Genomic DNA, 27,484 nt, shown 5'->3' on the forward strand with positions numbered 1-27,484 from the left:
ATTCTCTCCACTGATTTTGCTCATTTCTACATCACAGTGAAGTTAGTGAACTCATTCTGCTGATAAACATAGACACAAGAGACTGAGGGTGATGGAGACTGTACAATTTTTTTTTTTTTTTTTGGAGCAACTCAAAGGAATTGGCAGCATCCTATGGAGGAAAATGAATGGTCGATGGTTTGGATCAAGCCCAGCATCAAGACTGAAAGTGTAAAGGGATTCAGTCAATATGAAGAGGTTAAGAGGAGAGGAAGGGCAGGACCAGGTAAGGGATAGGTATTGAAGGTGCAAGGTGGGGAAGGGAAGGGCCAGAGACAGCAAAAGAGGGTGGCAACTAATAAATGGAGACCATAAAGATTTGAAGATTATGGAATTTGATTTAGAAAAAAAGGTAATGAGTGGGTCAGGTCAACCCAATAACATGAACTTTTAATTCTTCAAGTTTGGGAAACCTATGCCCCTCTGCTCCTTTTTCTCTCCTCAGATTCATTCACCCAGTTTTTACCAACTCCTCCCCCATCAGTTTATTTATTTATTGTTTTAGACATAGAGCATGGTAACAGGGCCCTTTGGCTCATGAGTCCATGCTGCCCAATTACACCCAATTGACTACCAACCCCCATCTGTCTTGAATAGTGGGAGGAAACCTGCATAGACACGGGGAGGATGTACAAACTCCTTTCAGACAGCCCTAGACTTGAACCCCATTCACTGGTGCTGTAACAGCATTGTGCTAACACCCTTAACCTACTGAGCGTGCTATTCCCTTCTCTATTGTTCCTCTCAGCCCATCAGTTCTCCCTCACCTGGACCCACCTGTCTCTTGCCAACTCCTCTCTCCCTCCCCACCCCCTCACCTCTTCAACAGGCTATCAACCCTTTCCACTCTCAGTTTGGCTGCAGGATTCTGAAATGCTGACTACCCCTTTACCTCTTCACATGCTGCCTGACTGCCAAGTCCCACCGGCTATCATTTTTCAATCAATATTCATGGAAACATTTGAGAAATATGAATGTGGAAAGATAATTGAATTTCCACTAGCAGAGTGGATGTCTTGATCTGTAAATGTATCTTTGAAAGGACAAAATGCACTTTAAAATCAAACTTTATTAAAGCACATCTATATGAAATATTATTCACAGTCACTTCTTGATCTTGGGTCTCTTTAATGTTCTTGTCAACTCTAAGCCGCATATTTACTCATGATTCACTGCAATGTGGACTGAATTTGTTATGCGACTGGTTTTATTTGAGAGAATACACATTATTTCTTCTACTGACATATAGGGAAACCAAGATCCGTGCTTTGACAGTGTTTGCCATCGCATCGACATCAGCCCACTGGGATAGGTTTCTATTGGGCCCAGTCGAGGATCTCATAACACCAGATGGAACCTATCCATGGGAGTTCTCCACCAGAGCACCACTTTCTCAGTGCATGAATGTAAATAAACAAGGCGAGGTTAGTGCCTACAAATGCAGGGCTGACCGAGACAAAGCGATTATTTTATTAGTCTTTATCTTCTGCCGCTGAAGGTGGAAAGAATTCCTGTTACATTAATTATACTGCAAAATGTTTATTGGATTAATCTCTATTCACTGATAATATTGGCAAAACTTTCAACCATTTATGGAATGGAAGATATAAAATAATCGATTCATGTCAACTCATGTGGATCCCTTGTTCTATGCTAATGTGTTGATAGTTTCCTAATAAGTCTTAATGTTCTTAAATTCTAATGGTTTGTTTTATTTGTAAGAGCTGACCGCAGTGAAAACAAAATATTTTGTGTCGAGAGATGGTTGCATCTACACTTAGAATTTGGCATCAGTTTCAAAACTTTTTTTTGCATTGGGATTATTTTTTGATTTTATTGTTTCTTAAACATGAATTTCACTCTAATCCTGCCCCAACTATTCACCAACAAGATGTTCAGTTGTGTGAGCTTTAGCTGATTAAAAACTCTAATATCAATCAGTTGCATAATTAGTAGAGTGAAGGAAGGCAGTTAGTACATAGAGGTGCACCTGGGAATAAAATGTATTGGTAGCTTTAGTTCTGAACTAAAATTTTGTCAGATTTTGTATCATTTTCCCATGTTGGTGTTGCATTGATAATGAATATCCTACTCTCTGATTGTTTAGAATGTGCCTTATTTCCACTTGGGCACCCTCCCTGGATATGATCAAGGAGCAGAAGAATTGTTGGCAAATCTGTGATCTCCTGTCTGGTGGTATGTGAGCCAAGGTGTCTGAAATTTTCCAATACATCCTCATTAGTCAGTGGGGGAAAAAAAAATACTTGCTGAGAGGAACATTCTCCGTTGATAAAATAAGTAAACTTACTGTTGACTCCTTTAGAGGTCTTAATGTCATCTTTAAAAATAGATACTGGCATTTTAGCAATGGGAATGTAAAAATAATAGAGCTATAGTCAGACAGCATGGCCTTAACCATGGTGATCGAGTCCACGCTGCTGAAGATCCAGCTGCGCTGGATGGGTCACGTCTCCAGAATGGAGGACCATCGCCTTCCCAAGATCGTATTATATGGCAAGCTCTCCACTGGCCACCGTGACAGAGGTGCACCAAAGAAAAGGTACAAGGACTGCCTAAAGAAATCTCTTGGTGCCTGCCACATTGACCACCGCCAGTGGGCTGATCTCGCCTCCAACCGTGCATCTTGGCGCCTCACAGTTCGGCAGGCAGCAGCCTCCTTTGAAGAAGACTGCAGAGCCCACCTCACTGACAAAAGGCAAAGGAGGAAAAACCCAACACCCAACCCCAACCAACCAATTTTCCCTTGCAACCGCTGCAATCGTGTCTGCCTGTCCCGCATCGGACTGGTCAGCCACAAACGAGCCTGCAGCTGACGTGGACTTTTTACCCCCTCCATAAATCTTCGTCCGCGAAGCCAAGCCAAAGAAAGAAAAGATGAGATGCACACAATATCTCCACTAACATTTTTGATCATTCTTGGCATTCCCTTGAAAAGTCATTTTACATAATTTTCAAAATGTTTCTGTGGACCATCAGTAAGTTGAGCTTGGAGGCAAGTCCACCCACCATGGTTTTGTTCTATCCACATGAATGCAAATTGAAAGCTTCACTTGACTTTCCTCAATATCTCCCAATTAAAAGGAGCAGAAAACTTCAAAATTGATCTCAGTATCATTAGGTTTCTGAAGGTTTGTCTTTTTAATTTTTTTTAAATTGTGAGTTGCCCTCTCTCATTATTTGTGTAGTGACTGATTTTGTCTGTGATATTAATGGGATGAATGATATTGAATTAACTTACAACATTAGTTTACTCTTTCTTATAATTATTAACTTGTTATTTTTGATGAAGGCAATAGATATTTGGGTTAAAATAGAGGTTGTAATTTCATTTGGATACATTATTCATCAATGCAGCAATGATGAACGGTGTAATTTATTGGCTAATATATCTACCAACCAAGTTGTGCTATTACAAGCTCACATTTAATTTAATGTGACTGTAATTTTAAGGATTAGTGACACCAGCAAGTATTGACTATAAACTAAAGTTGATATTCTGGGGGGGGAAAAATGGTTGTTCTTCCAGGGAAAACAGTCATGTGATTGGGAGACTGAAAAAGAAACTAAAAAACACAGAGGTGGAATGGACAATTCTGCTGATTCTCCTTGTCAGGGGAATTATTGAACCACCATGACAATTGTAATGGTTATTTTGATTGACCCATATCTGGTTAAAGGAAGCCGAAGAATTGCTTCATTGGATTGTGACCGTTATGATGGTCATTTTGTCTGACTCGTGCTTGGGTTTTGGAAGACTCATGGAAGTCACTCATTTTGTTACCCCTACAGTATGAAAAGGAGAGTTGTGACCACCATTCTTATGGAAGGACAGTTCTCTAGAAGCAACTCAACAAGGATTTGAGAGGTTTTTCCAGTCCGATCACTCAGTCTCTCTCACCTCCTTTATGATGACTTCTGGCATCAGTTTAAATGTGAGTTTCAACACAGGATTTCTAAGACTGAATTTTGGAATAATGTTTGATACGTATATTTGCACATCATTGGGGTTAAGTTAGCTGTTGTTAGATTATTAGTGGTTATTAATAAATATATTGTTTTGTTGCATGTTGTATAATTTGGGCATGATGATAGGCTTGTGTTATTGGGGACAGAATTCCTGGAGGATTTTTACAGCTCACACTTTGTAAATTTGTACAAATTTTACAAGTGGTAGAATCCAATTCTAATTATGTCTGGGTTAACTACTAACTTTTAAAAAGGAGCAGAACAAATACCTTTCAAAAAGAAGCATTAGAGGTCAAAGAAAATTGATTTGATTTAAATCAGAAATAATGAGATTTTGAAGTCATTGAGGGCTGGATAATCTTTGAAGATTTTCCATGAATGGAGACAGGATTGCCCTTGATTACACAAAATATTTTTCTTTCTCATTTCAAGTGTTCTTAAATTTCGTGTGCAATTTTGGACAGAGTTCAATTGTTAACAATTGTTTATACTCTGTGCCAATTCTACTCACATTAACACTAGGGAGGTTTGCAAAGGAGAGTAACCAGGATCATAAAATTTTACCCAAGACAAAAAGTTAGATATTAGGAACATAAAAATTTACAAATGCTGGAAACAGTTAACTCATTGGGCAGCAACTGTGAAAAGAGGAAAAATTAATATTGGATCATATAGGTTTGTTTCCTTTGAAATGGAGGGTTGGGGCTGTGAATCAGCTAAATTGAGGTGAATAAATTCTGAGGAACTGAAAGAGAGTGGAGAGAATGGATTTTTTTTTCCCCCTTAGCAAAGGACTGGAAAAAATACCAGAAGGCAAAGAGTCAAACTATTTTCAGGGGAGGAAGGAAATATTTTTGACTAGAAAATGGTTGGGGTCTCAATCTTGCTACCCAAAAAGTGTTGGAAGCAGAAACTTCTCTTACATTTGAAAAATACTTGCATGTGTATTTGAAGAACTGACCTTGGTGCCAAGAGGAAAAAAAAATAGGATTAAGATGCATTGCTCATTTTTGATCTACAAAGCTTTGAAGAGCCAAACCATCTCCAAGTCATATATCTTCCATCGTTCTATGGCAGAACTATATTAAAAACATACCTTGTGAACCACAGTTGTCTTGTTTTCTCCAGGAACCTCGTCAAATGTTTTCACACTGAGTGGTCTCTTTTTTGGATTACTGCAGTTGAGTCTACAAGTGACCAAGGTAGAAAACGTCAATTCCATCCTGTCAGGTTTTGCATTTCATAACAGGAAAAGAAATTTGTTTTCTTTTCTAAAGTTTAATGGACATTTCTTGATTAATAACAAAGCATGCATTACCCAATATTTCCTGTGCAATTGTAATTAACATTTGGGGTTGCTACGTCTTCTGTGAGGCTGGGGTCTGTAGAGGAGAGGGTTGTATTACCATCTGTTTGCAGTGTAATGTTCAAAGGAATGTAATCCTTTCCATCCTGCCATAAAGGAAAGAACACATGTCAGTGAAGGAGAATGTGCTTCAGAACAGGACACTGGTCAGCTCAAACTGCAGTGCTTCATTAACCTTTATTGCTGACTTTTGAAAAAAAATAGAATTTCTGAACATTTATCAACCAGCTGCAAATTATTCAACTCATTTTATACTTTGATTGCAGAGGGAGTATGTTGATTTTTTTTTATGCAGTGCCGCCAAAAGCAAGGTATAGTTTAAAGTAATTGGGAGAAGGATCAGACAGCACAAGGCAATCAGGCCCTATAAATCTGCCCGACCGTTCAACGCTCATACGCCCACCACCCAGGCCATGCCCTCTTCACTCTGCTACCATCAGGGAAAAAGGTACAAGAGCCTAAAGACGAGCACTCAGAGGCACAAGGACAGCTTCTCCACGCTGCCATCAGATTTCTGAATAATCAATGAACCAAAGACACTGCCTTACTTTTCGTACACTTTTTTTAATAGTAATGTTGTAAGATGGTTCTAATATGAATGTTTGCTCTATGATGCTGCCCCAAAACAACAAATTTCATGACTCGTTCTTGACAATGAATTCTGATTCTGAACATGATCATGGTTGACCTATGCTGGCCTCAACTCCTCTTCTGTGTCAGTTGCCCTTAACCCTCAAACTTGCAAATCTTTTTCAATCTCCATCTTAAATGTATCACCATTTGGGGGTGGTAAGAGAATTCCAGAGATTCATTACTCTCTAAGTAAAGAAAGTTTTAAGACTGACTATTGATTTGTTTATGACTGTCCGACTGGTGAAAACATCTCAGCATCTACCTGTCAAGCCTCCTTCAGATCTTGTATGTTTAAATAAGATCACCTCTTTAAACTCCGGGCCCAAACTGTCAGACCCCTCACCCCAGGAATTAGCTGCATGAATCTCCTTTCCCCAGTGATGGAAGTTCTGTTGAGCTTTTGCTTCTTGTTTACAACCAATGACAGAAAGCATGAATTGGAGAGAGCAAGTGAACATATTCTATTAAATTATAGATAGGATTTTTTTTTCTTTTTTGCTTTGCAGGATATATAGTGTGGAGATTAGAGACTTGCATCCAGAATTAATCAGGTGAATTATAGGATGGTTAGATTTGAAGTAATTCTTTCAATTTGCGTTCACAATTTCAAAAGAAGTCATAGTCTTCTTTACTGACAGGTTTCATTTCCCAACTCAGCCATTCTACACTGTTTCTAAATGAGAATACAAGATCTTCAGCATTTAATTATAGATTATGAGACTTCCCAATTTCAACGGAAGTCTTAAAAAATTTATTGAGGCTCCTGTCATTTAAAAAGAAATTCCATACATACAGTAACTACAATTATATTATTGAACAGATAATAAAAAACAAATTATTACATACAAGATGGTTTTCACCCCAACAGCTTCCTCCCAAAAAAAAGTTTAAAAAAAAATCTTTGGATTGCAAAGAGAGAGATGTCGTGCAGTACAACTCATAACTCAAAAATAAAGACGAGAATTCTGCAGGGCTAGAGGGATAAAAAGGATATCACCACAAATTTAATCCCATTATTTGAGTGTACCAGTGCCACATTTGTAGAAGCTCCTGTCATTCATTCTCAAGGTGACATGCTTAGATAGAGAACTATGGTCTCTGATTTGCATCTCAACATACCAGATTGGAGCAATGCAAAGGCTAGGCACTGATGAGAATTGTAAGCTCCTGTCAGAAGGTTAGCAATACATTCCTACACAATGGCAATAGATGAACAAATTGTTGGGAGAGTCAGAAGGTATGGTTAATAAGAAAAAACCAAGGTCAACCTATTTCTATTTTTATCTTGCAATGAATTTGCAGAGTTCCAAGAAGTAAATTGGCAACTGAATTATAATCCCATGCCTCTGACCTGGGGAGACATGTGCTATGGGGGAATTATTCAGTATGTATTATCATGTTGGGGAGAGGCAGAATGGCAGGGAGGGTGGTAAAGGCATAACCTCACTTCACAACTTCCTTTCCATTGCAGCCTTCTGCTACTGTGGTATGGCTGACACAGGGCACTGACTGCCTTCCCAGTCTTTGCAATCTGCAGAAATAATTCAGTAGCTGAATCAGAAGGATTGAAATGGTTTAATGGTGGGGAGGGGAGGGAGAAATGGCTGAAAAAACACGTAAAAAAGAATGGTTGATATTTTGGCTTAGAGCCCTTCATCAAGACCAATGAATGTGCTACGATTAAAAAATAACATTGAATTTAACCACTTTGTCATTAACACATAAATGGCATTGAACATTTTCTTGTTGGTTGACTATTAACAAAAATGTAAAAACCTCTGATATTTCTGCATTCAAGAATTTACCCACATTCCAAATTTCCTGATACATACAAGTTCAAAAATCTGGATCTCTGACATCTGGACCACCCAAGAACTGGACTTTTTGAAAACTTTTAAAATTTAGCGGGATTTTGAGTGTGTGCGAGCGTGCACAGCGGCAACAAGCAACTACGTTTAACCATATAACCACTTACAGCACAGAACAGGCCAGTTCGGCCCTACTAGTCCATGCCGTAGCAAATCCCCACCCTCCTCATCCCACTGACCAGCACCCAGTCCATACCCCTCTAGTCCCCTCCTCTCCATGTAACGATCCAGTCTTTCCTTAAATGTAACCAATGATCCCGCCTCGACCATGTCTGCCGGAAGCTCATTCCACATCCCCACCACCCTCTGCGTAAAGAAATTTCCCCTTATAATTTTCCCCCTTCAATCTTAAACCATGCCCTCTAGTTTGAATCTCCCCCACTCTTAATTGAAAAAGCCTATCCACGTTTATTCTGTCTGTCCCTTTTAAAATCTTAAACACCTCGATCAAGTCCCCTCTCAATCTTCTACACTCCAGAGAAAAAAGCCCCAGTCTGCACAACCTTTCCCTGTAACTCAGACCCTGACATCCTGTCAACGTTCTCGTGAACCTTCTCTGCACTCTCTCTATTTTGTTGATATCTTTCCTATAATTTGGTGACCAAAACTGTACACAGTACTCCAAATGTGGCATAGGGATTGCTTAAGGTGGAATGTGAGTTTAAGGGGGCAGTTTGAAAACCACTGATTTAGAGTATTGTGGCACCTTTATGGTTGTTCAAAGGAAATCTAGGTATCACCATTTATGCCTTGTACAATTTCATCATAACCTCCCTACTCTTGAATTCAATGCTCCGATTGATGAAGGCCAACATTCCAAATGCCTTCTTCACCACACCATCTACCTGAATAGATGTTGACTTCATTTTTCTGAAGTCATTTTGATAAATGAGGTTTTTGCCAATGAATAAACAATCAAAATTTACCTGGTACATCTCGTCTTTATTCCTTTTGAATTTTAAAAGTACTGCCCAAGAATCCAGAAAATTCAAAAATCTGGACTGACCCAATCCCCCAGCAATCTAGATTTTAGGACTTCCATTGCAATATTCAAACTTGGTTTTCCTACCTGCTGTACATTGGCCTGCAAGAGATTTCCCAGCTGTTCCACCAGCTCACTGAAGGTGGGCCTTTCTCCTGGTTCTTCAAGCCAACAGTTTAACATTGTCTGATAGCTGGAATTGATGCACATGTATGTTAGCTGTAAACCCATAAACTTTGGTCTAAATTCTGGAAGGGAATGCCTCAGACTTCAAATTGTTATGGAAGGGGTGGATACGATACTGCCCAACTTTATTTTTGTGTCAGTGAGGACTGGCGCAGGGTACCAGAAAACCAGGAGACCACCCCGTTTGAGAAGGAGAAGCAGAGGAAATGACCCACGGGACAGTAATCACGGTGGTGGACCAATGAAGTGTTCTACAGCTGAAGAACACACTGGTGGCGGGCTGTTGGAAATGAGGCGAGGAACCCATGCAGGCTGCTGGCGACTGCGGTCAAAGGATTCACACCAGGCAGCGGACTGTTGGAGGCTAGCTCACAAATGGTTGAAGGGGTACCAGGTATTGGAACTGGAATGGGAGAGGATGCTGAAGGTTTCCTGATTGAGCCGGAGGTTTGGTCTGGAGCTCGGGTTGTCATTAGTTTGGACTGGATACTGCAGGGGCTGCGGCAGCACTGGAGGCAAATCCACAGATACTCGGTGACTCAGAAGGGACTCTCTTTTGGTTCACTTTCTCTGACTATGAGAGGCACTTCCTGCTGATGGCAAAACTGTCTGCCTTAGAGCAGATGAAAGCAAATTCCCTATTGGACTGTTTTTAATTACATGACAATAAAGGAATCATGAGATGCTAACTAGGTGGAGTTGGCATTCACTACAAACTATTCTATGAGAATTGATTTCCAGTTAAATTAAATCAAGAAATTGCAGTTTCTGCTAATCTGAGATTAAAAACAGAAAATACTGCAAATGTTCAATGGGCCAGTCCACATCTGTGAAAAGAGAAGCAGAAATATCAATATGGGCCGAGTTGGTATTTCTACATTTTCTGGAATTATGCTTCAGGTTAGAATCTCCTGAGTGCTTGTCCTAGAATTTATTTAAAGCAGTAGTTTTCAAACTGCCCCCCTAAACTCACATTCCACCTTAAGCAATCCCTATGCCATACCCATAAGTGCTCTGTGCTTAAGGTGATATATCAGTGGAAAGAAAAAGTTTGAAAACCACTGTTTTAATCGTACCTCATTGACTCGATATGTGCACGGTTTCAGAACTCCAAAGGAAATGGGCCAATGACAATTTTTCTCAAGCAAAATATTTCAGTAACAATTGGGTCTAGAGCAGTGGTTCTCAACCTTCCCTTCCCACTCACAATCACTTACTAATCATAGAGTACTTGTTGTAGCATAGGGATTGCTTAAGGTGGAATGTGAGTTTAAGGGGGCAGTTTGAAAACCACTAATTTAGGGTATTGTGGCACCTTTATGGTTGTTCAAAGGAAATCTAGGTATCACCATTTATGTTCATCTCTAATGATTGGGACAGAAATTTATCAGAACAATTTGTTTAAAAAACACAACATTAGTCATGAGTCTTACATTTCTGGTGTGGAATATTCAGGGGGTTTCATTCTCGTTCCCTCTTTTAATCTGTGGCAGAATTCTTCATCGATCTGAACTCCAGGATATGGAGAAGCCCCTTTGGAGACAGAACAAAATGGTTAAAATAAACACATTAATTTTAGGGTTCTACAACAGGGAAGGCGAAGAGGATCGTATGGCGGCAGCAAGGGATGTTTGCGGGGTGAAGGGTTGAAGGGGTGGGGGGGGTGCAGTGCAATTTCAGTGATTTCCCTTCCCTAGATATGCCACTGCCCTACATTACACTTTAACTGAGAGGGGGACAGCTTTCAACACTTCCAATCCAAATTACAAGAAACCCCACAAAAACTGAGGAACCGCAGAATGAGCTTTGAGTATTATTAATGCAGCTCACAGGGCATGAGTATACAACGTCAAAGATGGTGACCTGTGGAAAATGAGCTACTGCAGGGGTTTCATACAAAATTGATTTGTACCAAATCCCTTCATCCTGTATTTTTAGAGGATTTAATGTCCAATAGTGAACAAAGACACTGAGTTCAGAATGTTGATATTGAAGCATTACTACTAAAATTTAATCTTATAAGGAAATTTTGTTTAATTTTACAGTCCAGATTTTTTTCCATGAGCTTGTTTCAAAGCAGTTGCTCCATTTATCCACGTACAGTTACTGTAACAATACACTCCCAATTTACTTCCTGAGATTAAGTTTCCATCATTTGTATTCGCAACAGCCAAAATATATCCCAGTGAGGGCAAAAAGTGAGAGATTAATCAGGGGTAAGAGGCCAACTGAACGTATGATTAAAATAAGACACAGGTTTCCTTTTGGAGACCTAAATCAACAAGATAAGGAAATCTAATTATTATACTTTGAAAGCCAATCTTGTCTTATCTAGGACCAAAAGTGCAAACAGCACATCACCTAGTAAACAGATGTAGTGATAAGGTGAAGCTTTCTCTAGTAAGTGACTCACTTCCTTGCTCCCCAAAGATGTAAGTCAGTCATGTCATTGAATTCTCAGCTGCCTGGATAAGTACTGCTCCAGTATCTCTGGAGAAGTTCAAGCAAAGCCGAATAGCATCTTATCCAGTATACTAAATATTCATACCTTCCACTACTGGCGGATTGTGGTTGCAATATGTGCCATCGACAAAATGCACTGTTGCATTTCACAAACGGTCCTTTGACAGCATTTCTAAAACTATGACCTCTAGCATCCAGAAGGACAAGAGCAGCAGGCACACAGGCCAATACAACCACTAGCAAGTTCCCTTCTAAGTTGCAATTTGAAAACCTGCCAGTGTTCATTCATCATCACTGGAGAAAGATATACAAAATCCTTACACAGCAGAAATGTCGCACTATCGTCACAAAGAACATAGGTACTCAAGAAGGCAACTTGTTACTATTTCATCAAGGAGATGTTTGGGATGATCTTTAAATTGTCGCCTTGGAGAATGACACACATACCCCATGAGAAAGTACTATTTGTTGGGTCTGTTTTCTGATTATGAATCAAATACATCAAATGCTATGTTGGATCCACTATTGTTTCTCGATATTATTGACATATCCTGTTCAATCAGAACTCTATTATTCCAGAAAATGTTTTAAAAAATTGCACGCATCATTAATGGCTAATTTTATCATGGATTCCAACTGCTGTAGTTTTTACAGTGTTTGATGTCTGTTACAATGTTATGCAGTTACTGGAACATCAATAGAGCAAAATATTTAGCTTATTAACAGTTGTGAATCAAAATTCCATTTACCTAAATTAACAGGGAGTACTTTGTAATTTATTGGATGGCTTGGGCTCTGCTTCAAAATTTATGATTTATTAGGTTGTTTCATCCTGTTATTGAACTTGACATAAAAGGTAGCTTGCATGTACCATATTGAGGAAAATGGGGTGGAAAGGGATGCATGCCCATAATGGAGTCAGTCTAATTTTCCATCCATTACCGATGAAGGAGGAATTGTCCTTGACTGAATTTCCTACATGTACTATCCAGGCTAAATCTTCTGCCAAGTGTAACAAAGGGAAAATCTGGCTTCCGCTTGCTTTACCATTTTTGCAAAGCAGAGCGTGTTAATTTACAAATTTATTCTGCACAGCATCTTCAAGTTTTTTAGTTTTTTTTTCTCCTTCTTTATTCTATACGTAATTTCAACAAATGGGTTTAATATGGTCGCATGGATCATTTCAATTAAATGTTTTTGAGGTACAAGTAATTTGATCTACTTTTTTCATAGGCTTTTTTGTTCGTGCTTACTTGTATACAAACGATTATGTAATTGTCAATTCTGCATTTATGCTTATGTTAAACTGAATAAAAATATAAAAAAAATGACATTTAACTTTATAGTAGAGTAAATATGCTATGGCTGCAATAAAGTTATGATGGAAGTGGTCCAAAAAGAGATATGAGGAAATGGCCTGCAGACTCAAGAAACCATCATACACACCGTATCTGAATATATGGCATGTTCAGAACAACATACCATACATTTCAGCGGATAAGTTGACCTTTTCTTCCCCCTTCGTCCGCGAAGCCAAGCCAAAGAAAAAAAAAATGGCAATGCCTGAGATGTTGGGCATTTGTCAGCGTATAAGTCGACCCCTGAAAATTGGAATGATTGATCTGCTGGGCATTGGCTGGAGATGATTTTTAGCATGGAGGTGCCATCAAAACGATGAAAGTAGGAAGCAAATTTTAAGGTAAAAGCAATAGAAATGGCCAAGAAAACCAACAACTGCACTGCTGCAGGAAAATTTGATGTAGGTGAGAAGTTGGTAAGAGATTGGAAGAAGAAAAAAGAGGTTTTAAGAAAAATACCAAAAGAGCAATGTTCAATGAGAAGAGGAATCACTCGTTGGCCAGAGTTGGAAAATCATGTTGCAGCTTGGGTACGTGAACAGAGGCAAGATTGCTACATAGTCACGCAAAATAAAATAAGAACATTTGCACTGAAGTGGGCAAAGTCTTACCCAGACCTCAGTAAAGGTTTTGAGGCTACAGTCGGCTGGTTCAACTGTTTCATGCACAGGAAAAATCTGATATTATGACAAAAAACAAAAATTGCTCAGGAACTACCAAAAGATCTTGATCATAAAGTTGTAAATTTTCACCAGTTTATTATATGTAATCAACAGAAACACCAGTTTGCTTTGGGAAATATTGGAAACATGGACAAAACCCTCATGAATTATGACATGACAGGCAATGGAAGGGTGTTAAAACTGTGCCAAACAAAAGTATAGGCCATGAAAGGATCACGTTTACAGTGGTTGTTATTGTGCATGGCCAATGGGACAAAGTTAAGACCCATGGTAATCTTCAAACGCAAACTCAAACCTAAAATAAAATTCCCAGCAGGTATTTTTGTACATTTTCATGAAAAAGGATGAATGGATGGATGAAAATGATATAAAACTATGGATAGAAAATGTGTGAAACAGGCAGCCAGGTTGTTTATGCAAAGATTGGAGTTTGCTGATCTGGGATATGTTTCCCAGCCACTTAACTGAGAACACTAAAAGTAGATTAGCACCACATAATACTTCCATGGCAGTTATCCCGGGTGGTTTGACGTCTATATTGCAACCTCTCGATGTCTGCTTGAACAAGCCATTCAAAGACCATGTGCGTCAGGAATGGAATACATGCATGTCGAATGCAGAAAAATCGTTCACAAAAGGTGGGGCTTACTGTGTTGTGTGACTTTGTGTTCAAGGCATGGGACAAAGTTAAAGTAGAGACTTTAATAAAATTGTTTAAAAAATGCTGTATCTCTTGTGCAATTAATGATTTATTGTGGATCACTGAAGATAAAGCTGCCTCATCAGATACTGATTGGGACCCACATTTTAAACAGTGACAATATGGATTTGCTTGCTGAGATAGTGAGAGTGATTTTGAAGTGTTCAAAATATGTTGTTATTTTCAATAAAAATTTCAATGAAAATCTGTTGTTTTTTTTTGTTTCTCAAGGGTCGACTTGTATGTTGAATCAGTTTTTAAGGGTCAACTTATACACCAAAATATACAGTAATTATCTAATTCTAAAGTTTTGATTCTTACTTAATGAAGGTATGAACTATAGGTGGGGTTTAGTTAAATTAAGCCAATACACTCCACTGATATACTGAGCTGAAGAAGTACTGTTTGGAAATTATATGACAGTTAATTAGATATGAAAATAATTTTTGACTGTGGGAAATTCATTCCTCCTAATCTGTATATGGCATAAACCTGACTGGCTTTGGCCTCATTATGCATTAAATTGAAATATTATCCTTTCCTCAATAGTAGTCACGTCTCATGTGAAACCACTTTAAAAAAAAAAGACCATTCTATGACAGCAAATATTCCACAACAAATAATAACACTGAAGAAGAGAAAATCTTTGACTGGATAAAATGAATGACTTTTCATTCAGAGTCTCCATCACCTTCCCTCTCCATTCACGGAGCCATTTTCCTTCTCCCTAATCCACCTATCATCTCCTGGCCCTCCCCCACCATTTTGTTCAGACACCTGCCTACATTTTGCTCATACCTTGATGAAGGTTATGTATCTTTATCTTTGCTATATAAAGAATGCTGTTTGACCTGCATAACTTCTCCAGATTAATGATTTTACATCTTTGAATTGTGGGGCTGTAATAACTTCTTTATTTTTTAATGAGATTTGAACTTCACTGGGAATAATAGTATTTATTGGCCTGTGCTCTAAATTTATTTAATTATTTTCACAATTTACATTAATTTAAATGTTTCCGTTGATATTTAGGCTTTGATCTCTGGGTTATGTCCAGTTACATAAACAATGCAAAATTATGTCAAATTTTTAATGGGAGAAAAATGTTTTTTTTTCTTTTTTACTGAATTTTAAGTTTTTAAATTTTTTTTTCAGTGATAAAATGCTATCAACACTTGTGGAATAATGACCACTAGCCACTGGAGAAGATACATTTACAGGTATACCCTGCTTTACGGAACTAGAACGTTCCTAGGAAATCTTTCGTAAGCCGAAATGGCATAAATCGAAGACCCTCTCACTGCTATTGGAGGCTATTTTCGTAAAAGTGAAAACCCAGTCAAATCGTTTCATAAAAGCGAACACGGCTTTCTTGATAAAAGCAAATTTTTGTAATTCAAGTATTTGTAAAGCAGGATATACCTGTATTTGTAAAACAGGATATATACGTTAAGGTTGATAATGATCATGGATAAAAAGAATTTGAATGATTTCAGTAAATATCAAATATGAGATGTGGAGCATTGTTACAGCAATTGATAGGATAGAATAAGTTTAGTTTTAATTATCAATTAGAATTAGCTGAAGGTTATTAAAGACACTGAATTAACAGTTCTGATTGACGTTCATTGATCTCTTCTTCACGGATAAAAGTTCAGCTATTTATCGCATTTTATGTTTCATCTCTGAGTAGCCTTAGCTGGTATGGTTAATGTAATAATTAGCCAACACGATTATAGCACCAATGACTTGGGTTAGAATCTGGCACCATCTATAAAGAGTTTGTACATTCTCCCTGTGACCACGTAGATTTGTTCCAGAGGCTCTGATTTCCTCCCACATTCCAAAAACATATGGGGTTAGTGGGCCTTTGGGCAGCATGGGCTCGTAGGCCAGGGGGGCCTATTATCTCCAAATTAAAAAAAATAGCCTGAGTGCCATTAGCAAGGTGGGGGGGGGGGGAAATGATGCTGCAACTGTACAAGGTCCTGGTGAGGCTGCATCTGGAGAACTGCATGCAGTTCTGGTCTCCTTACTTGAGGGTGGATGTACTGGCCTTGGAGGCAGTCCAGAGGAAGTTGATTCCAAGGATGAAGAGGTTAGCCTTTGAAGAGAGATTGAGTTGTTTGGGGCTGTACTTGCTGGAATTTAGAAGAATGAAAGGGGATCTTATGAAATAAAATCATAATGAAAGGCATAGATAAAATAAAGGTCGGTAAGTTGTTTACATTAGTAGGGGAGATCAGAAGTAGTGGAGACCAGAACTAGGGGAACATAGCCTCAAGATTGCAGGTAGTAGATTTAGGATGAAGATGAGGATGAACTGCTTTTCCCAGAAGGTGATGAATATGTGGCATTCACTGCCCATTGAAGCAGTGGAGTAGGGGAATTAAGGGACATGGGGAAAAGGTAGGTAAATGGAGATTATATTGAATGGCAGAGCAGGATTGTTGGGCAGGATGGCCAACTCCGGCTCCTATTTATTTTCTTCAATTGGCACAAATTAACCTTGTTGGAAAATGGTCTTGTGTGTAATCGAGGGCAAGAATGAATTTAGACTGCAATGCAACACATCTTCATCTGAGGCTCACACTGGGGTACTCCCCTCCACCTTGCTTGAACAAACCCCTATAATTAGTACTGAGGCTCTGACGGGAAGAATAATTATCATGGTGAAGTGCACTGAAGCAGAAAGTGCCCAAGCAACCATTTCCAGAGTACACAAATCAGAAAGGTAAATAAAAAATGTCAAATCTATTCAGTAAACCAAGAAAGGTAAGGAGAGTCTTGAGAATTGCAGAAATCTGCAGCACCATTAAAATGACTTTCAAAAAGTAGCAGAGAAGCAAATTGAAGTGAATTTATATCTTGAAAAGACACTGAATAGTTTTAGATTGTGAATTTTTCAAGGTACATTCCAGGCCAACAAACAGAATATGATTCTCCAAGCTGTGCAAAGATAGAAAAGTGCATACAATGTGTTGACTAATTATCAGACCAGTTACTCTAAGTGGTCATACATTATCAAGGCCAGAAATTCACACCTCAAAATTATACTCCACATGAACATTATTATTGATATATATTAAAAAATTCATGTTATCTAGATTTTAGACCTTTATCTATTTTATCAAATTAAAAGCCTAACACTTGATTAAAATAAAAATAAGGACATTTGTGATTGCTCTGGAAATATATTGGTAATATTCACTCCTTGACTTCTGGTTCCATTATTGTTAAAGGAGGAGCCAACTTTCCTGAACATGCTAACCATTGGCAACCAATATTTGATATTCCAAGCAAATTTGAAAAAAATTGCAGAAAGCTTCACAACATAATCGTGTTGGTATGCCTACAAATAAAAGATAATCTTTTTTAAAATTACTGCTTCAGAGTTTCTTGATATTTTTAAGAAGTAAATCGCAAAAATCTGTACACTGTGGTTGAAGTAAAAACACAATGTTGGCGAAGTACAGCAGGTCAAACAGTTCCCTTAATGTAGCAAAGATAAAACTACATAACCAACATTTCGGCTTGAGGAAATTCCGACAGGGGTTCGAACAAAAGATGGGGGTGGGGACGGGGATGATAAACACAGGAAATGATAGGTGGAGAAAGGAGGGAGGGGCAGCAGCGATCAGGGGGAGAAGGGTTGGCTGGTTGGGTAAGGGGGAAAGGAGGGGAGCAAGTTTAGCAGAAAGCAGAGAAGTCAGTGTTAAGGTCATCTGGCTGGAGAGTGCCCAGTCGGAAAATAAGGTGCTGGTCCTCCAGTCTGTAGGTGGTCAAGACCATGGACAGACATCTGAGTGTGGGAGTGTGACTCAGAATTGAAATGCTTGGCTATAGAGAGGTCACTGTTGTTGTGGACAAAGTAGAGGTGCTGAGCGAAGCAATCTCCCAATCTGTGACCAGTCTCTCTGATGTAGAGAAGGCCACAAAGGGAGCACTGGATGCAGTAAATAAGTCCTGTGGATGTACACGTGTAGTGTCGCTTCACTTGTTTGGGGCCCCGGACTATGGTGAGGGAGGAGGTGTGGGCGTAAGTGTTGCACCTCCTGTGGTCACAGGGGAAAGTGCCGGGGAGGGATGAGGGCACGCGGGAATCATGGAGAGAGCAGTCCCTACAGAAGGCTGAGAGGGGAGGAGAAGGAAGAATTGTGTCTGGTGGTGAGATCCTGTAGTAAGTTCCAGAAATTCTGACAGTTAATGTGTTGGATGCAGAGGGTGGTGGGATGCTAGGTGAGGATGGGAGGATATTCTATATTGATTGCATCTTTTGTTGTGTTTTAAAATAATTTTAATAATATTTTTTTCTACTTTAATACTATGGCAAATTTATCAATTTAGATTAAACAAGCAATTAATCTCCAGGTCAAAGTTGTTGAGTTATACAGATTTATGAAATTGCATCTTTGATATTGCAATGAAGACAGCTATTCTCAAGCTGTGAAGAACAAAATTAACACTCTCATTAACCTTTGTTAATATCACATAACCCACTTTTTTGAGAAAATGGTATTTTATATAATTAGTTAACCATTCTAGGTACATTATTATAAATCCTAGTGCATAAACAGAATCTGTGAAATATTGTGATCGACATGCAAAAGTACATGTGCAGAAAATCAAATGTATTGGAGTTCGTCCCTGTGAAGATGGTCTAATCTTTCAAAATTAGCTTTGCTTCATGAGTTTTGACATACAGCCTCAGACATCTTGAAAATTATACAAGTATGTCTTGTTTCTTCAAGCTTACCTAGGGAAAATATTTCCCACAACAGCACTCCAAAAGACCAGACATCACTTTGAGTTGTGTAGATTTTATCAAATATAGATTCTGGTGCCATCCACTTCAAAGGAAGCCGGGCCTAAGAAAGACACAAACCTGGCATCAACCACTGGGAAGCAGGAAACAATCTCAATGTTAGGAAGCTGACAACCTATAAACTTACGTCTCCCTTTCGCAAGTAGTCTGGATCTTTGTAAATATCTCGAGCTAGGCCAAAATCACAGATCTTCACAACGTTGTTCCCAGACAGGAGGATATTTCGTGCTGCCAGATCCCGATGGATGCACTGAATTAAAAGAAAACATTCAGAAGCTTTGAAACAATGTCAGTTTAATTCTAATGTTTTTAAATATCATTAACAAATTTTCTGCATTTTCTTCTGCACCGGCTGAAAGTAAAGCCAAAAACAATATTGCTCAGTCTCTATTAATGTCTTCGTGCACTTAGCCTGCACAAAGCATATGTTATTAGCTAAACTTGTGTAACACACTAATTTCCTTTCCCTCGGGCTCAGCATAGAATAATTTTTTTCTGGGCTGCTGCAGGTCGATGAGAGTCTTCAAGAATCACACTGAACACCCCAATCAACCTCAAACACGAACTTGATTCTCATAGCTAGCCTTAAGCTATGGGGCATTGAAACGATCATCTGTTAGCTGCAGGCCATTGGAATGGAATTACATAGAACACCTTTTTTTTAAAAAGAAAATCTATCTGCGACTTGGAAACTGGGCATTTGGTTCAACTAGTTTGTGCTTCCCTTCACACACCCCATGAGTTAGCTTCCATTCTATCTCATCACAATCTTTCAATTCCCTTTTCTCTCAGGTGACCAATTTATTTGAATCTAGAAATTCTTTTGATGTTAATTTCCACGTCTCATTGAGCCATCTCCAAATGGATCCCTGTGCCGTGCTCGTGGCACCTCCGCTCTGTCCCTTCCTGACTGTTCTCCACCTGCTTAAAAGTTGCACCATTTATCTCATAAATCGCAAACATGAAATATTCACCTATCAAAACTCTGGCATGAATTGTAAAAATGCAATGGTCTGCTGAAAGTAAAGCAAAAGAGCAAAAAAAATAATGATGGAAGAACACAGTGGGTCAAGCAGCATCTGAAGAGGCAAAAGGTGAAAATAATTGTGATCCTGCATCAGGACACAGTGAAATGAAAGTGAGCAATTCACTTACTTTCCTTGATGCCAAAAATTCCATGCCCTTTGCTACTTGGAAACTGTAACAAATCAGGTCTTCCATGGCCAGTGGCCGTTTGTAGAGGTCTTCGGCTTCTGCAAAACAGATCAAGGATTACTATCAGTTTGGAGAGATGCAATAATTTCATTATTAAATTCATATCAAGATTCCAGTTGGTAGCTCTCCTGCTGAGGAGGTGGTCCCTCTGTAGTTTAGGTTCAATTCAGAAAATTGTTGTCAATACTGAAGAAACGGATCATTCATTGAATCGCCCATGCCCCATTGTTTATGATTTGTGCTCACAACTGCATAAATGCCATCACTCTGGGGTCAATTTGCTTTCAAGCCCATCATGGTTTTATTAATGCATCTATCTCAGTGCTAAAGATGGGCCATGTAGAGGCCATGGTTATGATCAGCATAGGGAGGCATCACAACTTATGGATAGAAGAAAGTGTCACCACCTCTCCAACATCAAATTGGAACTAGTGTAGATTTATGGAACAGACTTGATGGGCCGAGTGGCCTGCCTCTGTTCATTTTTCTTGTGAATCTTCTCTTGTGAATCACAGGGTCTAAAATGGAGAGAACCTAAAAGGGAACAGACAGTGGGATTATGAGCTAGCTCCTCTCTAAACTCACCAGTTGTGAAGATAAAAGGTTGAGATCTAGTTTCTAATGGACATTATTTACAAACTTGTCCTTATGCTCTACGTAACCCTCCTGTGTTTTCGGAATGGCATCTCTTGTCTTATTAAGCAAAAATGAAGTTGCTAGAATAATTCTGTGGCCCTTAAACAATGAACATCAGTGTGTATTTGTCTGCAAGCTTCTTGGTGCTATTTACCTTTGATAACTTAAGGTTACTGACAAGGGGAATGTGGTTATTAATGACACACAGAAAGCAATTCAATTTCCTTGAGCTGTCCTTCAGTATTTTAAAGTCAAACAGGATGTTTTGATCCTTCAGTAAGTCTATTTAAAGCCATTTTAAGATCCATTGATGTTGAAAAGGAAATACCCTACGTTTACAATAAATTACTCGTGCTTGATTTTTAATAGTTTCACCAGATTAATAAGAATGAACATTACAATTGAATTATTCCCAAAGTAGTAAACACGAGGAAGGAAGATAGATTTACCTTCCTCTTCCTCTTCCGTGTCACTGTAACTCTTATCTTCAACAAATCCAGAGCTTGTTGAGCTTCCTGTGCTTGCCACACTCTCCAGTCTACGTTTTGTGCTTTCCATTATATCGGGGCTGGTCTCATGGCTTATCGTCTCCGGCTGGGTGATATTTTTCTGACACTGAAAATAAACAACCCAATTTCAAATTTAGAGACCCCAGGAATACAGATGTTGGCAATGGATGGGACCTTGCTCGATCAAGGCCAGTGGTACTTATTCAATGTCATAATGAGCAAAAGTTGTTCAGATGTGCACCAGTTGAAATGTTCTTATGTGGCAGCAATCCACTTGATATTTTTTTGAGATCCAAGGCAAAACTCATAATTCAGTGGCTAAGATGTTTCTTTTTAATATTTTTCGGAGCCAGTCCAAGCAGTGTGTAGGTGCTTGTGTTCCTGTTTTTATAATTACGTATGCTTTTTGTGCTGGTATTATAAATATTTATATACATGAAAATGAGGCACATGTCTTATTGCACATGAATAAAATAATCTGTTAAATTCCTTTCATAGTTACAATCTAATGCAGTTATTAGTCAGTTTTATTCCAAGTGACTGCTTTGCAATAACATTCAATACTAATGAGTTAACCCAGTATGGTGCTGGTAACAAATCTGTTGCTTTGATACAATGAAAGGTTCATTAATTGCAGCTTTCAAGTTGTCTGGTAACCGCCGTTACTTGGATAACATGAAACTTCCAGTCTTGCTCTCACTTTCTTTTGCCGTACCTTGATTAAAATGAAATCATTTCTCTTGTTCCTGAGATAGTTGGACAAATTTCCATACTTGCAATATTCCACAATTACCATCAGAGCGCCTAGTGTAAAGTAAAACATAACAATTAAAAACTAATTTTGGGGCACTGTCAACAATGATCCATCTGGTAGGAATGTCTAAAGTCTGAGTTTATGCAAGCATGCAGGCAAAAGGAAGATTGGATGAAAACTGCCATCTTGACAATGAAAAGTTCATTTTAGTTGGGAAACATTTCTTCCTCCCAAATTGACAGGTTAATCCTGAAGAAACATTCACATCTAGTGATATGCAAAGAAATTCTACTCCAAATTCAATCAGTACAACATGTGTTCAAACTGAAGCCAAAAAAAAAACCTGCCCATGCAGAATATTTGAAGCAAATTCAGAAAATGCTGGATACACTCAGGCAGTGTCCACAGAGAGAGAGAAAAACAGAATTTATGTGTCAGATCAATGAGCCTTCATCAGAGCTAGCTGGAAATGTGAGAAGACATTTCCAATTCTAAGGAAGTGTAATTGACTAAAAACGTGAGCACATTCACTCGGTTTCTCTTTCCAAATTTGCTGATGGTTTAGATAATATCCAGTTGGCTGCTCCAACCCACAGTGCCATTCAAGTAATGCTATTCCAACTATGTGGATAGTGAGGATGGTAGAAGAAGTGAAAAAGAACATCCTTTAGTCTTGTTTTGTGCTACCAATATTTAAGCTGTCGTTGGGATGGCAAAAGGAAACTAACAATAAATGCTCAGATTGGCAGGGAGTTGAGCTCAGCTCATGAGAAAAGAGTGCATTTACCTTATGGAGGTGCCTAGGTGGGAGTTTTGACAGAGGAGCTTGTCTGTCTATTTTGTCATTAGCCCCTTTTTCACTGGCATCCCAGTTAATTGGCTGTGCAGTATCCTGGGATAGCAAGTCCTTTGTGCCATTTACACTGGGCCACCCTTAACTGGGACACTAATTGCTTTTCCACTGAACACACTCATCCCTAGGGGATCGCAGTGTTCTACCTTCAACTGGAAATGGGTGACTTTCCGCCATCCCTTTTCCACTGGTTTTATCAGCACGTCAGCATCAGCAAATGCCGGCGATATGAGCAGGGGTAGAGGTGGTTAATCCCCGTCGTTAAAAATGGTGTCATTTGATGCTGGAGTTTGGACAATGTTCCTTTTCCACTGCATCCTGCCCCAGTAAGTTCCCAGTTAATTCCTGGGACAGGGTGCCAGTGGAAAAGGAGCTGTAGTTAGGTGTATGAAATGGACCTTCTGCACAACTAGCACATGGGAGGGTCAGAATAAATCCCAGCCCTAGAGCAGTTGATAGGTGACTGGAGAGAGTTGAGATCACCAAGTTCCTTGGAGTCCACTTAACAAGTGATCTATCATGGACACACAATATCTCCTTATTTGTCTGGAAGGTGCAACAGTGTTTGCACTTCCTGAGAAGACTGAAGCAGGCAAGGCTACTGGCCACCATCATGTCAACCTTCTACAGGAGCTCCATTGAGTGTGTTCTGGCCGGCTGCATCACAGTGTGGTAGGGTTGCTGTAAAGAACTGGATTAGAGGTAATTTCACAGGATCATAAGAATGGCAGGAGGATCATTGGGACCTCCTCTCCCCCATTGATGTGATCTGCAGGGATCATTGTTTGAAGAGGGCATGGAAAATCATTGAGGATCCCTACCACTCCACACACAGTATATTTCAACTGCCATATATACTTATGTAATAGTCAAAACTTTTGGACCAATTTTTCAGGGCAAAGTTGGGGGGGGGGGGGTGGAGGAGGCATTGGTAGCACAGATGGCTGGCACTGGGTGGCAAGTCTGTGCAAGGGGCCTCGAGATCCTGGTTGAGTTAGCGGTCAGGGCATAGGAGAGAGTCTGTGGCCGGGGCATTGGGAGCTCTAGTGGGTGGGTGGCCAGGGCGAGAATCCACATTCGTGGTGTCAGGAGCTCTAGTGGGCGGACAGCTGAGGCGAAGAGCTGCAGTTGGGGAGTCAGGAGCTTGGATGGGTGGGCGGTCAGGGCCAAAAATAGGGGGGGGGGGTGACCTTTACACGGGTTCGACTATTGCACGAGTGTATACTGCACTCCGTTCAGGTAAGGGATACAGGAGTCAGAGCCTGCACCACCAGGATGTGAAACAGTTTCTTTCTGCGGGCAGTGAGAATGGTGAATGACCAAAGGAACAGGTCACACTAACCATCCAAGACCGTAATATTTATTTATATTTTTGTATATTTGTCCTGCAGATATATTCTTTGTCTTTTTCTGTGCCTGCATTTGTGAACACTGTTTTGTTGAGATAGTAACTTAAGCTGTATTTACAACATAGCTGACTATCAAACCTGTCAAATAGGTTAATTTTTCTGTAATTTGAAAATACACAAGGTCAGTTAAAATGATAAAAGTGATGAATACTAATACATCAGTTCCTTGCAGCAGAAGTCAACAGAGAGCCTAGTCTTTCAGGCTGCTCCAGCAGTAATAATGTGAACCTGGGCGATGATGACCCCCCCTGGCTGGACAACATTTGCAAGACTTTCTGTTCACAGTTGCCCACAATTTTGAGGCTTCATAGTGTTGTGGAAAGTCTGAAGCTGGCGTCAGTTTTGCAGGGAAATTCCAGTCGCTAAATGGGGAAATGACCACATTTCTTTGCAAATTCTGGATCACTGTACAGTATATCAGCACACAAATTAATTGATGTGACTAATTGATCTGCAAACTCACCCCCTGCAACATTCTCCTTTACAATTATCTTGGGTTATGATCTACAGGCACAATTCGCTTCCTATCTCCACTGAATAAGTGGTTGCCGTCAGGGCCATAAATGTAGTAAGGTGGTTGTATCTCAAAAGGATTGCAACCAAGGCCAATGCTTGCTTCATCATGCAACATGATTCACTGAATAATATACCTCTTCAGGACTGGCTCTATGTCAGAAGTAGAGCAATCCTATATTTGTAGCAAATAATAAGATGCTATTGTGAGCTTCTTAAAATGTCATTATCTTAATGCCAAGTAAAATACATTATTGTAGAAGAGGCTGAAAATGTAAATTCAATTGCCGTGTTCAAAAAAAAGCAGGATAATCATCTGAAAAGAAAACATTTGCTGCTCTAAGGGGAGAAGGCAGAGGATGTGCTGAGATGGATTATTCTAACATAGAATCTTTATTAACTATTGTGTTGAACAGCATTTTTCCTCATTGTAACCATGTAACAAGTACATTGTTGTAGTTATAATGAATCTTTCTCTGAAATATACGTTAAAGTAAACAAAAGGAAATCTCTAACAAATAAGGAGTTGCTCAGCAGGTCAGGTTGCATCCATGGATCGAAATGGCCGAGACAACATTTCAGGTCGGGACCCTTCATCGAGACTATAGCAGAAACATGATATTATGTACGTGAAGGGGAAAGCTCTCGTCTATTTGATTTTTTATGAAAAATTATCCAATACTTATTAATTCAAGTCAAAGACAAAGGATATAAATTAGATTACGGATGTTTTCAGATCAGTTAGGGCTGTAGGGCTGAAGGGAGCAGGCACGACTATCCTAGGAATTGGGGAAATGTCTTTATGCCTTCTCCTGAATTTTCATTAAGGTACTCGGGCAAAAGGGAAGTCAGGAAATGATCCTTGTTGATCAGCTGCAGGTGCTGCTCAAGGAAAATGGCCCTTTGCGTGGCCCTGCATGCCAGGTGACCTGATTGTTAAAGCAGCACTTAAAAACGAGCCCAAGAATTAGTGGAGGCTATTCCACAGCTCAGCAAATGCACAGCCATTCTTCCTTCATTATCTCTGAAGTTCTTGGGCAGCAGAGTGACAAGAGATATCTTATTTAACGTAAAAGCTATCTCTGAATTATATACTTAACTAATCAAAAAATAAACATTGGAGCAGGAAGTTTGGGAAACAAGGTTCTTAATTGATATTTGTATTTTAAAATTCTTTGACATGCCCATTGATAAGGTTTAATTTTGTAAACAAAATTGTTTGAAATTGGGCGAGTCAGGGACATCCATTATCTAGAGATCATATAAAGCAAATAGAGCAATGCCTAAAATTACAGAAAGGTCCTCCACTATTTTCCCAGGTGAGGAGGTGAGACACAAGAAGGGAAGCTTAGGCTTATGTTGACAGAAAGGAAAAAAAAACCTTGAGTACTAATTTATCTAAGAAATCGTCAGCAATAATTATGCCAAGAGAGGGAGGAATATAACAAGAAGAGGGGTTGCTTGCTTGAACCCCGAAATTCACATGGGATTTAGTGTCTAGTACAGTTTTCAGTCCTTACCTCCAGGCTTGGTGCAAGCTCCCAGTATGTTCACTACGTTTAGATGGTGACCAATGTGGATAAGGATTTTCAGCTCAGACATAAGTGCTTTGCCCTCGTTGGCAGTGGCCCCCTCTGTTAAAGAGTGAGATGACAGTGAGCAAATACGATCGCAGATTGTTTATTCTATTCCAAAGCCGAGTTGAAAAGTCAAGGCTGCAATACTGTTCTTTGAAGGATAACAAAGAAATGATGAGTCTTTACCATGATCTCATTACTTCCAAAAATGAACTTAAAACAAAAGCTCATGCATGTAAAAATTTAAACATGTGGGAACGTCAACAGCTCAATGATAGAAAGAACCATTTATTTTTTGTATCTTATATCATTTGACCCCGTGCAGCTTGGAAGGACAAGGCAGGAAAGGACTGACCACAGTTCTTATTCAAGAAGACAGAGGCTTGTAAATATCTGGTATTCTGGTTTGCTTTCCTTGATTTTCAGATTGTTGATCCACTTCATTGTACCTTGTAGATCATGTTTGGTCAGGGAAAAACAAAACAACTCCGCTTCAAAAGTATTTTTGGGTTGTGAAGTTCCAAGGTATGGGAATATGAAACGAACAAGACAGATCTCAGTAACCATATCACCATTTACGGAGCGGAAATGTTTTGTTATCTTGGCCATTCAGGTAAGCAAGTTCTAAATTTGATTCCCACATATTGATGTGTTTGCTAATCTAGGTTGAATCAGATTAGAAAGGTATTGCCTGTCTTTAATCCTCCAAACAGATCCACAGCAGATGCCATCTCCCTAGCTCTCGACTCAACCCGAGTACACCTAGATGCCTAGGACGCCTATGATAGACTACTGCTCATAGACTATACCTCTGCCTTCAATACCATAGTCTCTCTCTGCAACCAGATCCTTGATTTCCTGAAGACAGGTAACAACACATCTTCCATGATTATGCTCAACACTGGTGTACGTCTAATACTGCCTCTCC

General features: G+C 39.3%; 1 protein-coding gene and 1 long non-coding RNA gene across 7 annotated transcripts in view; one reads left to right on the forward strand and one right to left on the reverse strand.

Annotated features, from left to right (window-relative positions):
* The window catches only part of LOC138740364 (uncharacterized), a 153,803-nt gene that overhangs the window by 101,381 nt on the left and 24,938 nt on the right, over positions 1–27,484 (forward strand). For 2 of the 3 annotated variants that reach the window (XR_011342862.1, XR_011342863.1), the window contains exon 3: positions 3,850–3,992. This is a non-coding gene — a long non-coding RNA (uncharacterized lncRNA). Of the gene's footprint in view, positions 1–3,849; positions 3,993–17,507; positions 17,592–27,484 lie in introns of those variants that run through there. The other variant, XR_011342864.1, reaches the window with a different exon arrangement.
* kdrl (kinase insert domain receptor like) overlaps positions 1–27,484 on the reverse strand; it is a 138,426-nt gene that overhangs the window by 8,273 nt on the left and 102,669 nt on the right. For all 4 annotated transcript variants that reach the window (XM_069892898.1, XM_069892901.1, XM_069892900.1 and 1 more), the window contains exons 19-28: positions 26,500–26,613; positions 22,166–22,254; positions 21,391–21,556; positions 20,246–20,343; positions 19,218–19,340; positions 19,022–19,133; positions 10,495–10,594; positions 8,963–9,068; positions 5,345–5,478; positions 5,123–5,213 (exon numbers count right to left, since the gene is read on the reverse strand). In XM_069892898.1, coding sequence (XP_069748999.1) covers positions 5,123–5,213; positions 5,345–5,478; positions 8,963–9,068; positions 10,495–10,594; positions 19,022–19,133; positions 19,218–19,340; positions 20,246–20,343; positions 21,391–21,556; positions 22,166–22,254; positions 26,500–26,613 — 1,133 coding nt within the window. The remainder of the gene's footprint in view (positions 1–5,122; positions 5,214–5,344; positions 5,479–8,962; positions 9,069–10,494; positions 10,595–19,021; positions 19,134–19,217; positions 19,341–20,245; positions 20,344–21,390; positions 21,557–22,165; positions 22,255–26,499; positions 26,614–27,484) is intronic.

Source organism: Narcine bancroftii, chromosome 8 (genome assembly GCF_036971445.1).
Source record: "Narcine bancroftii isolate sNarBan1 chromosome 8, sNarBan1.hap1, whole genome shotgun sequence".
Classification (NCBI taxonomy): domain Eukaryota; kingdom Metazoa; phylum Chordata; class Chondrichthyes; order Torpediniformes; family Narcinidae; genus Narcine; species Narcine bancroftii.